Source organism: Vombatus ursinus, unplaced genomic scaffold (assembly GCF_900497805.2).
Source record: "Vombatus ursinus unplaced genomic scaffold, bare-nosed wombat genome assembly UNPS02014807.1, whole genome shotgun sequence".
NCBI classification, from domain to species: Eukaryota; Metazoa; Chordata; class Mammalia; order Diprotodontia; family Vombatidae; genus Vombatus; species Vombatus ursinus.
The window spans coordinates 41,734,596-41,748,372 of NW_020954585.1; the positions used below are offsets into that span (position 1 = coordinate 41,734,596).

General features: G+C 40.7%; 1 protein-coding gene across 1 annotated transcript in view; it reads left to right on the forward strand.

The window, feature by feature from the left end:
- PCSK5 (proprotein convertase subtilisin/kexin type 5) overlaps positions 1-13,777 on the forward strand; it is a 608,686-nt gene that overhangs the window by 585,132 nt on the left and 9,777 nt on the right. Inside the window, 2 exon segments of the mRNA XM_027875021.1 lie at positions 1,534-1,711; positions 6,130-6,347. Of these exon segments, the coding sequence (XP_027730822.1) occupies positions 1,534-1,711; positions 6,130-6,347 (396 nt within the window).

A 13,777-nucleotide genomic window follows, 5' to 3' on the forward strand; every position in this document is an offset into this window, starting at 1 on the left:
GAAGGAAGGAAGGAAGGAAGGAAGGAAGGAAGGAAGGAAGGAAGGAAAGGAAAGAAGGAAGGAAGGAAGGAAGGAAAGAAGGAAGGAAGGAAGGAAGGAAGGAAGAAAGGAAGAAAGGAAGAAAGGGAAAGAGGGAGGGAGGGAAGAGGGAAGGAAGGAAACAAGAAAGGAGGAAGGAATGAAAGAAGGAAGAAAGGAAGGTCTACATAGAGACAGTGCTCAGTCAGGATTGTTCCACCAATCCTTTAATGCATCCATGGCTGAAACTCAGTCATTTCCTAGAGTTGGTATATGGTGCTCTGGTCTGACAAATATTGAGGTCATTTCTTTGTCTCAGTAATTAGTATTTGCCACTATTTCAATCAAAAAGCACTTAAGAAGTGCTCACTATGTCATAATCACAATTCACTGAATGTCCTGGCTGAAAAATAGACCATAATCAGTATTCAGAAAGTATAACATTGGGTTCGTTCTATTTCCAAATACGGAAAGTTGGGTTTAGAAGGTACCAGGATTAGCAGTGATCACAATATCAAACTCACCTGGTAGTGTGTAAACCAATCATTTTACAATGCCGTGGAGACCAATGTTGTCCCTGCTTCAAATTAATATTTGAATTGTAGATCACATTTATGATTACTCAAGTAGAGTCTTACTTCCAGCCTATGGATAAAGCCTGGAGAGAAATCTAGTGTCCACAATTATATAATTAAACTCGTAAAAACCAGAAAGAGAAGAAAACCTTTATATACTCCCACACCACATTCCATCATATGTGAAACTATGAAATAGAAATGTTCCTGACTTCATGTAGGCAAAGGAAATCACACAGCAGAATCTGTCAAGGGTTGAAAGATTCTGCTCAAATTCTATTTTTTTCCCATTGCCTATTGGGTGCTGTGAGAGGAGGAGGGGGAACACAGAAGAAGACAGTGTTTTCCATGTCAGGATGTTTGGCCAAGGGAGAAAAAAAATGCAAGAAGGGACCATAGAGGTCATCCAACCCAATCCCCTCATTTTACAGATGAGGAAACCAAGACCCAGAAAGGTCAAGTGATTTGCTCACAGCTATTAGTTGACTTTGAATCCAAATCCAGCGATCTATCCACTACGTCTTGGAAAATGTTACCAAGTTTGGCCATACACATGTTCTTTTTTTACCTTCAGAACTTTTTTGCTCATGAAATTCTCCCATCTTGGAAATTTGCTAATCTTTCCCCTCAAATTCTAGCCATCCTTCAAGGACAACCACAAACTCAACTTGTTGCACCAAGCTTTTCATCCACTATTCCCTACGTTGACCTCTTCCATCCCTAAATTCTGAATTACTATCAGTATCAAACAATTTCATTGTTTACTATAAACTTGTTCTCTAATTGTTTCATGCGTAAAAATATGTGGGCAATAGGAAACATGTCTCCCATGTTTATCTTGGAGGAGAGTAGACTCAAAGGGTTGTGTACATAGTAGGCACTTTGTAGATACCAGTGAATGCTGAGAATGCTGCTAACTCTTATTTTTCCCCCTTTTCAGATACCACTTGTGTAGAAAAGTGTCCTGATGGCTACTATACTGATATAGAAAATCACCGATGTTCTCCTTGCCATAGTTCTTGTGAGACGTGTGAAGGGAAGCATAGCACCCAATGTCAATCCTGCCACCCAGGCTGGTTCAGGCTAGAAAACAAATGTCTGCTAGCATGTGAGGAAGGGTAAGATTGTCTTACAAACTCAAGCTTGGCATTCAGGCTATCTGGCTCCAGCCTTCCTCTTCAGATTTATTTGATGCAAAGAATGCCTTTTAAACTTTTAAACCTAGAATTCCAGGGGATCGGGGCTAGACCTGGGATTTCATGAGTATAAGGAACCCCCTCTACCAATATGGGTCAACACCTTCTCTGTAACTATAGTCTTAAGAGAATTTCCCAGAGAGGGAAATTTAATTACTTGAGATACATTAATTAATTAATTCATTGATCACTTATATCCAAGGTCAAACAGTCAGAAATGGATCTTGAACACAGGTTTTCATGATTCTGAGGCCACCTCTTCATCCTGTATGCCACACTGTTTCTCTTTAGCATTCAAGTCTATCCAGAAGGAAGGAAACAGGCATTTATTAAGTTCCTACTATGTGGCAGGTATTGTGCTAAGCACTTTACAAATATTATATAATTTGATCCTTACAACAATGGTAGGAGGTAAGTGTTATTATCCCCATTTTACAGTTAAGGAAACTGAGGTAGAGATAAAATGACTTTCCCAGGATCACACGGCTAGTAAGTTTCTAAGACCAGATTGCTGGGCCATCTCCAGTCATCCTGATCCATATCTGACCACTGGAACCAAATGACTCTGGAGGAAAAAGTGAGGCTGGTGACTTTGCACAGCCCTCCCTCACTCAAATCCAATTTTTAATTGCAAGTCATGTCATCATCTCCCTGATGTCATGGTCCTCTTCGAGAATGAAGGACAAACCACAACCACTCAAGACCAGATTTGAATTCAGGTCTTCCTGATTTCAGGTCCAGAGTTCTATCCACTATACCACTGATTCTAAGAATGCTCTACAAACTCTTGAGCCTGATATTCAAGGCCATCCATAATTGGGCTCCAACTTTCTTTTATTTGATTGTACTCCCCTTAACACACTCTGCGTCCCAGCCAAATGAGACCACTAGTTATTTCCCCCATCTCATCTTGCCTTCTACCACCTATGTGTCATCACAAAGGCCATCCTTATCCCTTGAATGAGGCAGTTAGATGGCTCATTGGGTAGAGGGCTGGGCCTGGTGTCAGGAATGCCTGAGTTCAAATCTGGTCTCAGATACTTACCAGCTGCGTGACCCTGTACAAGTCGCTCAATCTCTATTTGCCTTAATCTATGGGAGAAGAAAATGGCAAACTATTCCAGTATCTTTGCCAAGAACCCCAAAAGGGGTTGCAAAAAGTCAGATACGACTGATCAGCTGAACAACAATTCCTGGAACACATTCCCTCACCATATGCAACCACTGGAATCTTTTCTACCCTTCACAACCCAGTTCAGTTGACATCTTGTCCATGAAGCCTTCCTCAATGGCACTTACCTTCCTTCTCATTTTTTACTCGAATACTTCAGATCTCCTACCTTATCACATTTTACCTTGTATCATACTTATCTATGTAATGTCATATCAACCACCCACCCAACACCCTATATTTTGTGCTCCTAGAGGACAGGGGCTACCCTACTCAGTACGTGTTGTTGTTCATTCATTTTTAGTTGTCCAACTCTTCATGACCCCAACTGGGTTCTTCTTGGCAGAGATACTTGGAGGGGTTTGCCATTTCCTTCTCCAGATCATTTTATAGATGACGAAACTGAGGCAAACAGGTTTAAATGACTTGCCTAGGCTCACACAGATAATAAGTATCTGAGGCCAGATTTGAACTCAGGAAGACGACTCCAGGCCCTGCACTTTATCCGCTGTGCCACTTAGCTGCCCCAATACATAACACAGTGTTTTCCATGTAGTATCAGGTTAGGAACTGTACCTGAGATTTCACTGCCATAGAGAAGTTCTGGAGGAGGAAATTCCCTCTACCAATGCAGGTTGGCATCTTCTCTGCAACTTGTAGCCTTAGTTACCTAGACTACTAAGAGGCTAAGTGACTTACCCAGGGTCACACAGGATCAGAGGAAGAATTTGCCCTCAGGTTTTCCTAGCTCTAAGGCCAGCTTTCTATCTATTATGCCACAACTCTCATCTTACACATAGGAAGGGTTTGATAAATGTTCATGGAATTGTGTTGAAGAGTTGGAGACAAATTTAAAAGAAAGTTTTACTGAACAAAGAGATTAAGTCCCTTAATCAATGAAGCAATCAACAAGTATTTATTAAACATCTATTCTGTGTAGCTAAGTGATAGAACAGGGAACCTAGAGCCAGGAAGACTGGAGGTCAAATCTAGTCTCAGACATTTAATAAATTGTTAGACCCTAGGCAAGTCACTTAACCTCTGTCTGCCTCAGTTTCCTCAACTGTAAATAGGGAGGGGGAAGAAGAGTGTAATGCTAGCACCTACCTCCCACAGTTGTTGTGAGGATTAAATGAGATCATATTTGTACATACTTTACAAATCTTGAATCCCTATATAAATGCCAACTGTAATTATGTGCCAGGCATTGTGCTAAATGCTGGTGTTACTAAGACAGAGGTGAAATATCCTTGGTAGGGGTGGGGGCTGGGGGGTGGAGGTGTTGGAACAAAACATAGTAGGAGTGGGCAACATGTACATATAAGTGTATATGAAATAGAAGGATAGGGACTGGAACTGGACTCGTGATCTCATGATCTCATGATTTCATTGCTATAGGGGACTATCAGTAAGGAAACTCCCTCTACCTCTAATACAGGCTGGCACCTTCGCTGTAACTTAATCTCTTAGAATTGCCTAGACTCATGGGGTGGGGAACCTGCAGCCTCGAGGCCACATGTGGCCCTCTAGGTCCTCAAGTGTGGCCCTTTGACTGAATCCAATATTTGTTCTATGAAGTTTGGATTCAGTCAAAGGGCCGCACATGAGGACCTGGAGGGCCACATGTGGCCTCGAGGCTGCAGGTTCTCCACCCCTGGTAAGGTTAAGTGACTTGCCCAGGCTCATACAACCAGTATATGTCAGAGGCAGGTCCTCTACGCCATATTGAAAGCAGGTCCACTACACCATTTTTGCCTCTCATACAAAATACATACAAAATAAATAACAAGTAATTTGGGGTGGGGAGTTATAATCCTTGTGTGGCCCTTTCTTTCATCATTCTTACCATGTATTTGGCCATTCTTTTTAATCACTGTACTTTTCAAACATATTTGATAATTGACTTGCCTTGATTGACTGACTTAAGAGGGCCCTCAACCACCTATGCAGAATGAAAAGATGATTCCCCTTGTCTAAGTCCTCTAGGAGCTTAATGTTATTGCCTAAGTGGTATTAGTAGGGTCTGAGTGGGGCAGCTTGTGCAATATATCTATGTAATAAATTGAGAAATACCTAGACACAGACTTGGGTTGTAAGAATATTCCCTTTCATCTTGACTATTAAGAAGGGAACGCTAAACTGAAAATTGGTCTGAGCTGGTATTTTTGTCATATTTGAAATCTGGCATGAACCCTCCTCTTTCCAAAATAGTTTAAGTGCATATTCCTGCCAGAACTAAGAAAGAACAACTAGGACTTTATCTGGGGCACTGGAATTCAAGATTGTAAAAATATAATATGTACCCTGCTTCACAAGCTAGAAGCCACTAGATAACTAATCTCCCCTCCCACTCAGCTGAATTAACTTAATTGTCATATTAATTTCATATAATTAATTAAAGTTGACTTGAGGGGTATTTGCCCATTTTGTGCTGATCGATCCAGCTGGAGACTTTTTTCATGTTGTTTGTCCAAGACTGGGCTTTGTGCTCTACATGCCAACATTATTAGTTACGCCTGTGCCCTCAAGACTGAGAGAAAAACTAGATGATCTCTTGAGGCCTCTTCTAGCTAATAATCCCCCTCCTCTCATGTTACCTAAAAAATTACATTGGTACCCCATCAAAAAATACAATTGTTTCCAAGTTCAGATGGTGGGTTAGCATTAAACTAAATTTGCAGTTGTTTGTGAGAGTCTTAAAAATACATTTTTGTTGCTGTTTCATCAAAACCCATCTGTTAATGTTGAAACCCTCATCCTCTATAACGTCCTCACCCATTTGGAGAGGATTTGATTGTGTAATAATTAGAAAAATAACTCAGCCGCCCATTCACAATTTTCTCCATTTCCTTTTTCACTTCTACTGTGGCTCAAGGCCAGAGTTTGAAATGGAGAATCTGTTGGTCGGATTAAGTTCTGTCAGGAGAATGAAAGAAATGAAACTGAAAGGACTAGCTACCAAAACGTTCACAAGAGGGAAAACTTCTTAATCAGGAAATGGGAAAATGCAGTCTTTTAGGTGAAAATTGAACTACTCCCTACCACTGGGAAAACAGCAACAAAAAAAGATATGAAAATAGAATTGATTAAGTTGTGACAAAGAGGAAAAAAATGAATATTCCATTTAGCCATGGAGTTTCTTTGAAAGTCGTTTTTGCCTTCATTTCAGATATTATGCAGATAATTCCAGTGGACTATGTGAAAAATGCAACGAGGACTGCAGAGAGTGCTGGGGCCCTCGCTCCACAAACTGTTTGTCTTGTAACAAGTATTTCTTCCTGATTCACTCTAAAGGAGAATGTCATCGCATCTGCCCTGAACACTACTACATAGAAAACAGGACACATACCTGTGAGAGATGTCATCCGACCTGTAATGAGTGCAAAGGTGAGCAAGATGGTCTCACAGTGGAATTTATCATATGGCCATGCAAGTTGTTAGCCAGACTTCTTGTCACGCCCTGTATCAAATCCAAACTTCTGTAGCTAGCCAGTCAACTAGCTTTTATTAAGCACCTACTATGTACCAGGTACTCAGCTAAATGCTGGAGATAAAAAGGCAAAAGGCAATCCCTCCTTTTAAGGAGCTCTCAGTCTAATGGGGGAGACAACAAGCAAACTATATACAAAGAAGATTGTTGTTTGTCCTTTGTTCTTGAAGAGGACCATGACATTAGGAAGGTGATGTCATGGCTTGCAAGTGAGTTGGATTTAAGTAAGGGAAGGCTGTGCAAAGTCACCAGCCTCATTTTCTCCTCCAGAGTCATCTGGGTCCAGTGTCATGATATCGATCAGGATGACTAGAGATGGCCCGGGATGCAGTGGGAGACCTTGGCCTTTTTAAGCTAAGATCTTTCCCACGTCTCAGATACAAACAAGATAAATATTGGTGAATTGGTGATAATCAACCGAGGGAAGGCACTCACATTAAGGGGGATTAGGAAAGGCTCTTGCAGAAAGTGGGACTTTAGCTGAGACTTGAAGGAAGCCAGAGGAGCCTGGAGGTAGAGATAAGGAGGGAGAGCATTCCAGGCATGGAGGACAGCCAGCAAAAACTGGCTGGGAGGTGGAATGTCATGTGCCCAGATGAGGGACAGCAAAGTGACCAGTGTCACTGCGTCTCAGAGTACATATTTAAGGTATAAGAAGACTGGAAGAGTAGGAGGGAGCCCAGGTGATGAAGGGCTTTGAAAGCCAAACAGAAGATTTTATTCTTGATACTGGTGGTAACAGGGAGCTATCAGAGTTTACTGAATCGTAGTGATAGGGTGACTAAATAGTGGAAAGAACTTCTGACTGAATCAGAAGACCTGGGTTCTAGTTCCCACTCCTCTACTAACTGATCATGTGACTTAGCCAAGTCACAGCCCCTCTTCAGGAGGATTTCTTTATCCATAAAGTGAGGGTGCTGGACTGGATCATCTCTGAGGTACCTTCCAATTCTGACGTTCTAGCAATGTTTCTGTGAGCTGCCAGCTTTTGTAGGCCCTTCACCATCAAGCCCACCCACCCTCATTTCTCATTACTCTCATCGTGACAGGAGGTATGGTCTAGTGAAAAATGTGCTAGACTTGGGGTCAGGTCTTTTTGATTCTGGCTTCTGAGATATTTACTAGTTGGGGGAGCATCATCACCTCACTGTCCCTTAAATTCACTATGAAAAATTCTGGACTTGGATTTAGGAGACCTGGGTTCAAATCCTGCTTCTGATACTTGCTAGGTGTGTGACCATTGGCAAGTCACTTGAACTCTGAGTCTCAGTTTCTGTATCTGTAAAATCATCATAATAATACTTAGGCCAACATTTTTAGGGTCTCCCTACATTTTTGGGCTCTGAATGAGGAATTCCATTTTGTATAAAATGTATGTAGTTCATTAAAGTGTTCATGAGGATTTTTTGCATTTATTTGTACTTACGTATTCTTTGGGGGGCAAATGTATAATGATTTGTAAGATAAATTGTCTACTATAATGAAAAAAAATAATACTTAGGCTACCAACCTCAATGGTTCACATCAGGATAAGTGCTTTGTAAAACTTAAAGCACCATATAAATGGGAATTAGCATTATTAACAATAGTAATATTTTACATTTAAATAGTACTTTAAATCTCCCATTTAGTATCTAATTTCCTGCTGCTAAATTTTTGTACTCACTTATTCTCTCACCTTAGAATATCCTCTTCCCTCCTTGGCTTTTCAAATTCTGCCAATCTTTCGAGACTCTCGCGTCCCTCTACTTCCAGGGAATCTTCTTCAATTATTCTTTTATTTATTAATTATTATCATTAATTTTCCTTCCACATTTATCCTTCCCTCCCTCCCTCTTCTGAACATCTATTAAGCTAGTTAACAGGGGCAGCTAGGTGGTGCAGTGGTTAGAGCAGTGGCCCTGAAGTCAGGAAAACTTGAGTTCAAATCTAGCCTCAGACCACACACTCGACACTTACAAGCTATGTGACCTTGGGCAAGTCGCTTAACCCCAATTGCCTAAAAAAAAAGAAGTTAGTTAACATAATGAAATTTAGCTGTTACTCATTGTCCAGCTGTTTCACATGTATTAATTTCGTCTCCCCCGTTAGTTAGAACTCTTCGAGGACAAACATTACATCTTAAACAACTTCTCTATCCCTTTTAGCATCCAGCACAATACCTTCTACATAGTAGTTGATTCTCATAAGCAACAAATCACAATCGAACACTTACTGGGTTCTCTGTTCCAGATACTCCAGTGGGTACTAAACATGCACAGTCTGCTCTCAACAAGATTCTAATCTACTCCAGGAGGCAAGCCTTCCTTCTGAGATTACCTCCAATTTACTTTGTCGGTATCTTGTATGTAAATAGTGGTTTACATGTTATCTTCCTCATAATGAGAGGTTTTTGAGGGCCGGGACCATTTTTGTCTTCTTTTTTTTTTTTTTTTACCACAGTGCCTGTTACATAATGAGAGCTTATTAAATAATGGTTGGCTTGCATTGACTTGATAAAGAAATGAATAACACAAAACAACAAACATACATACATACCTGGAATCCCACCAAGACCTGATCAATTTACTAATTTAAGGCTAATGTAGTCAACTATCCCTTGTTTCCCTGCAAAAAAAGATAGTTAGCATTAAATAAGCAGGTGCTAGATGAGCAAATTTAGAGAAGCCACTCCAAATGTTCATATGGACTATTTGTGCATGACCTGTGGTAGAGCATTCCAAGCTTGAGTTGATTTAATAAGCCACAGTAGGATGCATTGTACTTTGACTCTAACATAGTGATGTCATTTTGGTCCTCTTCGAGAACAAAGGACAACCACCACCACCAAACAGGTATAGCAATAGCTTCTCACCCTTGTCACGTCCTTCACCTGTTCCTACTAAGCATTTGCAGGCAGCAAATCACCTGGCTTGTAACTATCTTCTAATTTCTTAGGATTTTGTGATGTGAGTGTGTGTTTCCAGCATTAAATCAGATCTGGCAAGAGTCTTAGATCTTGATCATCTGAAATTACATCCAAATCCCTCTCCGCTAATCCCAAGGCCTTATTAGATACCTGAAACTTTAAAATGAAATGGAACAGGAAGTCTTTGAAAAGGCTGCCCTTGGAGAATTCATTTTTCATCTTTCTTCAAACTCACCTTGGAGCTGCTCTAAGCACAGAGCACGGGACTGTCTTGAAAGGGCAGCGTTATGGGGAGAGGAGAACATAGGAAGAAATCAGCATTGATTGCATCATGTAATAAAGAGGTTGTCAGCCAGTCAGCATTAGAGTGGACTGATGTTTTCATCCCACATAGTTTAGCCAAGTGGTGGGTTGTTGTCCTTCATTCTTGAAGAGGATCAAAATGACATCACTATGCCAGAGTCAAGCTACAGTGTGTCTGATTGTGGCTGATCGGACCAATACAAGCTCAGAATGCTCTGTCATAGATCAGGCACAATTAGTCCATGTGAACATTTGCGGTAGATTTTCTAAATTGTGCATCTCACATTTCTTTTGAGCTACTTCAATTCTGCTTTGCTCATAGAGCACAGCACCTTCTCTGATGAGGGCATGCCATGCTGGGCGGTCCTGTGCCGGTGTCTCCCATGTTACACAATCAATTCCAAAGTTCTTACGTGAGACCTTGAGAGTGTCCTCGTATCACTTCTTCTGACCACCATGCCTGTGTTGAAAAAAAAAAAAAAAAGCTCAGCCAAGTATAGTACACTCTAACCTGAGTTCACCTGAATCTGTAAAGGAATCCAGGCCTTGTGTCAGACTTGGGGAGGTGTCAGAGCTGACACTTCCTCAAACATCAAATGCAAGTGAAAAGAGCCACATCTGGCGATGAAATTCACATTTGCATTCATAGGCTTATACCTATGTTCTTCCCAAAGAGAACATATCACTTTCTGGGAAGAAAGGGTTAGGGCAATTGGACTGTTACTTAGTGGCAACCTAGAAACAGTGATTTGTGAATCAGTGTCTTAAGAAAAGGCATTCTCGGGGCAGCTAGGTGGCCCAGTGGATAAAGCACCGGCCCTGGAGTGAGGAGGCCCTGAGTTCAAATATGACCTCAGACACTTGATACTTACTGTGTGACCCGGGGCAAGTCACTTAACCCCAATTGCCTCACCAAAAAAGAATTAGATAAAAAAGAAAAGAAAATGCATTCTCCTCAGAACTGGCAGGGAGGTTATTGTCTCTATCTTTCAATTCAGCAGTTTTCTTCAAAGCAGCTATTATGTGCCTGGCATTGTGCTAGGGACTGGGCACACCAAGACAAAAATAAAACCATCTCTGCCATCAAGGAGTTTACGTTCTGCTGGAATGAAACACAGCATGATCTAGATAGATAGATAGATAGATAGATAGATAGATAGATAGATAGATAGATAGATAGATAGATAGATAGATAAAGGCATTTATTAAATGCTTACTATGTGCTAGGCAATGTACTAGTGAAACATGTGCTTAGCTGGCCATTAGAAAACCTGGGTTCCAATTAAGGCACTGCCACTGATGAACTTCAAGGTAAGTGCCATGTCCCTTTAATTCTTAGCTATGTGACTTCAGCTGTCATTTAGCTCTTCTATGCATCAACTTTCCCAAATGTAATGTAATAAATGAAATAAAGAGGTTGTCAGCAGGTTGTAACATGCACTGTGCTAAGGGCTGAAGATACGAAGAAAGGCAAAAATGGTCCCATTTTTGAGGATAATAGTTCAGTTTAACAAACATTGATTAAAGATCATTCCTGGGGCAGCTAGGTGGCACGGTGGATAGAGCACCGGCCCTGAAGTCAGGAGGACCTGAGTTCAAATCCGGCCTCAGACCAAACACTTGACACTTACTAGCTGTGTGACCCTGGGCAAGTCACTTAACCCCGATTGCCTAAAAATAAAAAATAGATGTCCTCACTAAGTTTGGCAATAGTATGTTGAGCCCACAGAATCAGAGGGCCACCAGGCTGCCTAAGGATGAGGGAACCTTTCAGCCCAGGTGGGAAACAGAACAGGCCAAAGCTTCCCTGCCAATTAGCAGTGAGATAGAGTCCATGAGTGGCTATCTACTTCCAGCTTAGATGAGATAGGGAGACTAAGTCTCCAAAAAAAAAAAAAAAAAAAAGAAGTTTAAGCAGTCTTCAGAATGAAGGTGAAAAGAAAAAGAATCAAAGTGATGGATCATTTCTAAGTCCAGATACTACAATGATATTGCTGAATTTTGGAAGAAACAATCATTCAGAATAAAATTTGAATTTAGACCACAGGACAATCTGATGGGACCAGTGCAGCCCCAAATTTATCACAGAATTTTGAATGTGATAGAGGGACCTCAGAGCTCATCTACCCCAACTCATATCAAATTAATTCCCCCCATAATATACACGGCAAGTTTTGATCTTCGAGCCTTTGCTTAAATACTTCCTATGAGAAGGAACCCACTTGTCCCATTTTTGAAAAGCTCTAATGGACAGGAAGGATTTCCTGACATCAAGTCTAGATTTTTCCGCTCACTGCTCCTAGTTTCACTTAATGGAGCCAAATAGAACAGATCTAATCCCTCTTCCATGTAATTACCCTTGAAATACTTTTCAAATAGCAGGCACTGCTCCTTAATTCTTCTCTTCTCCAGGCTGAGCATGAATGGACTGTACCCAAAAACCTTTTGGCAAGTTGGCCATTTGAAACACAGCACAGAGATAATGCTGTAAGCTATGGTTAGGTTCCCAGGCGAGTCTACAAAAGTCTATTTAACACATGATAAGACTAAGAGTACTATTTTACCTGCATCAGACCATGCTTGATTGCACTGTGACTATGAGAAAAGGCGTTTCAAATTCTAAATGCAAGATGTCAAGAATATACTCCCCCAGCATTTCTGGCAGTGATTTCCCACATCAAAGGAAGAGGTGGGGTGTTCTGTTTCAGGAGGGCAGAGTAGACACACCCAGGGAACAATAACTCTGCATACTTATTTCAGTCCTTTGATAGATCAAAGATCCATGATTTGATCTATATGGGTAATCTCTCCACTGATTTAGATCTATGTCTCTCCCTAACATTGTATGTACTTAAATGAATGAGTAGCCATGAATTCTGTAACCAAAAAAAGCTGCCTATTCAAAAAAAAAAAAAAGGCACCTTCATGCATTATCATAGATTCACAGACCTAGAACAGGAAAGGACCTTTAGAAATCATCTAATCAAAACTCTTTGTTTTACAGAGTAAGAAACTGAGGCCCAGAGATTAAGATTTGCCCAACATTACACAGGTAGCGGTAAAGGAAACCTCTGAACTCAGGTCTTCTGTGTCAATATTCAGGCGTCTTTTTTTAAATTGTTACAGTCTTAATAAGAGAGCCAAAGAATGAGAAATCCAAAAGGGGCCTGAGATGAATAGTCCAGTGCCTTCATTTTCAGTAAGAGAAAACTAAGGCCCAGAGAAATTAAGCAATTTGTCCAAAGTGAAGGAAGGAATTAATGACAGAGCTAAGACTAGAACTCATATGTACTGTCACCCAATATGATAATCTCCAGATAACAACTTTCTACATGTATGTAAAAGAAGGTACAGTTTGGAAAAAAAAAAAAGAATTCTTTTTTTAAATTTTAATTTTAAATTCTTTTTGTGATTTGGACTGATCTACTTTTGTAGTTTATTGATTACTAACTAGGAATTCTTTAGGTAAATGACTTTCCATGTGTTCTAAATTGGGGAGGAGGGGAGGACATTGGTCTTCATTGCTGTGGTGGGGTAAGGACAGTAAATGAGAACTCCAAATCCACAACCATTTGTAGGAAAATAAGAAGCGTGTTAGTTAGGTGAGTAAAGGCTACTTGCTTCTAATACTGCCATTTGGTTTCATTATAACATCTCCTCTCCTAACATCAGGCTCAATATCAAATAGATGCCAGGGTTGGGGGGGAGGGGAAGGTGTGTCCTTATTTCCATTACATATACACACACATATACACACACACACACACACACACACACACTTATTTATTTAAAAAATTTCCCTTTAACTATAGTCTAATAATTTTGGGCCCCCAAAGCCTGAATTTCCCATTTTGGTGGTCTATATGGATCGCCTTTATTTCTACTTTATTTTTTTATTTTACTTTGGGTGATGTAGACACAGACCTTATGTTCTATACCTTTGTGAGGGACTGTCTGATGTTGGCTACTGCCAAGTAGCGGTTGTGGCAAGATGGGGTAGGAACTGGGTATTAGGAAGTAACCGGAGCTCATGCTCCCGAGGCAGGGGCTGTGCTGGGAGGAGTTGTGGTGAACTGGGATGGACTGGATACTGAGAAGTAACCAGAGCTCACGCTC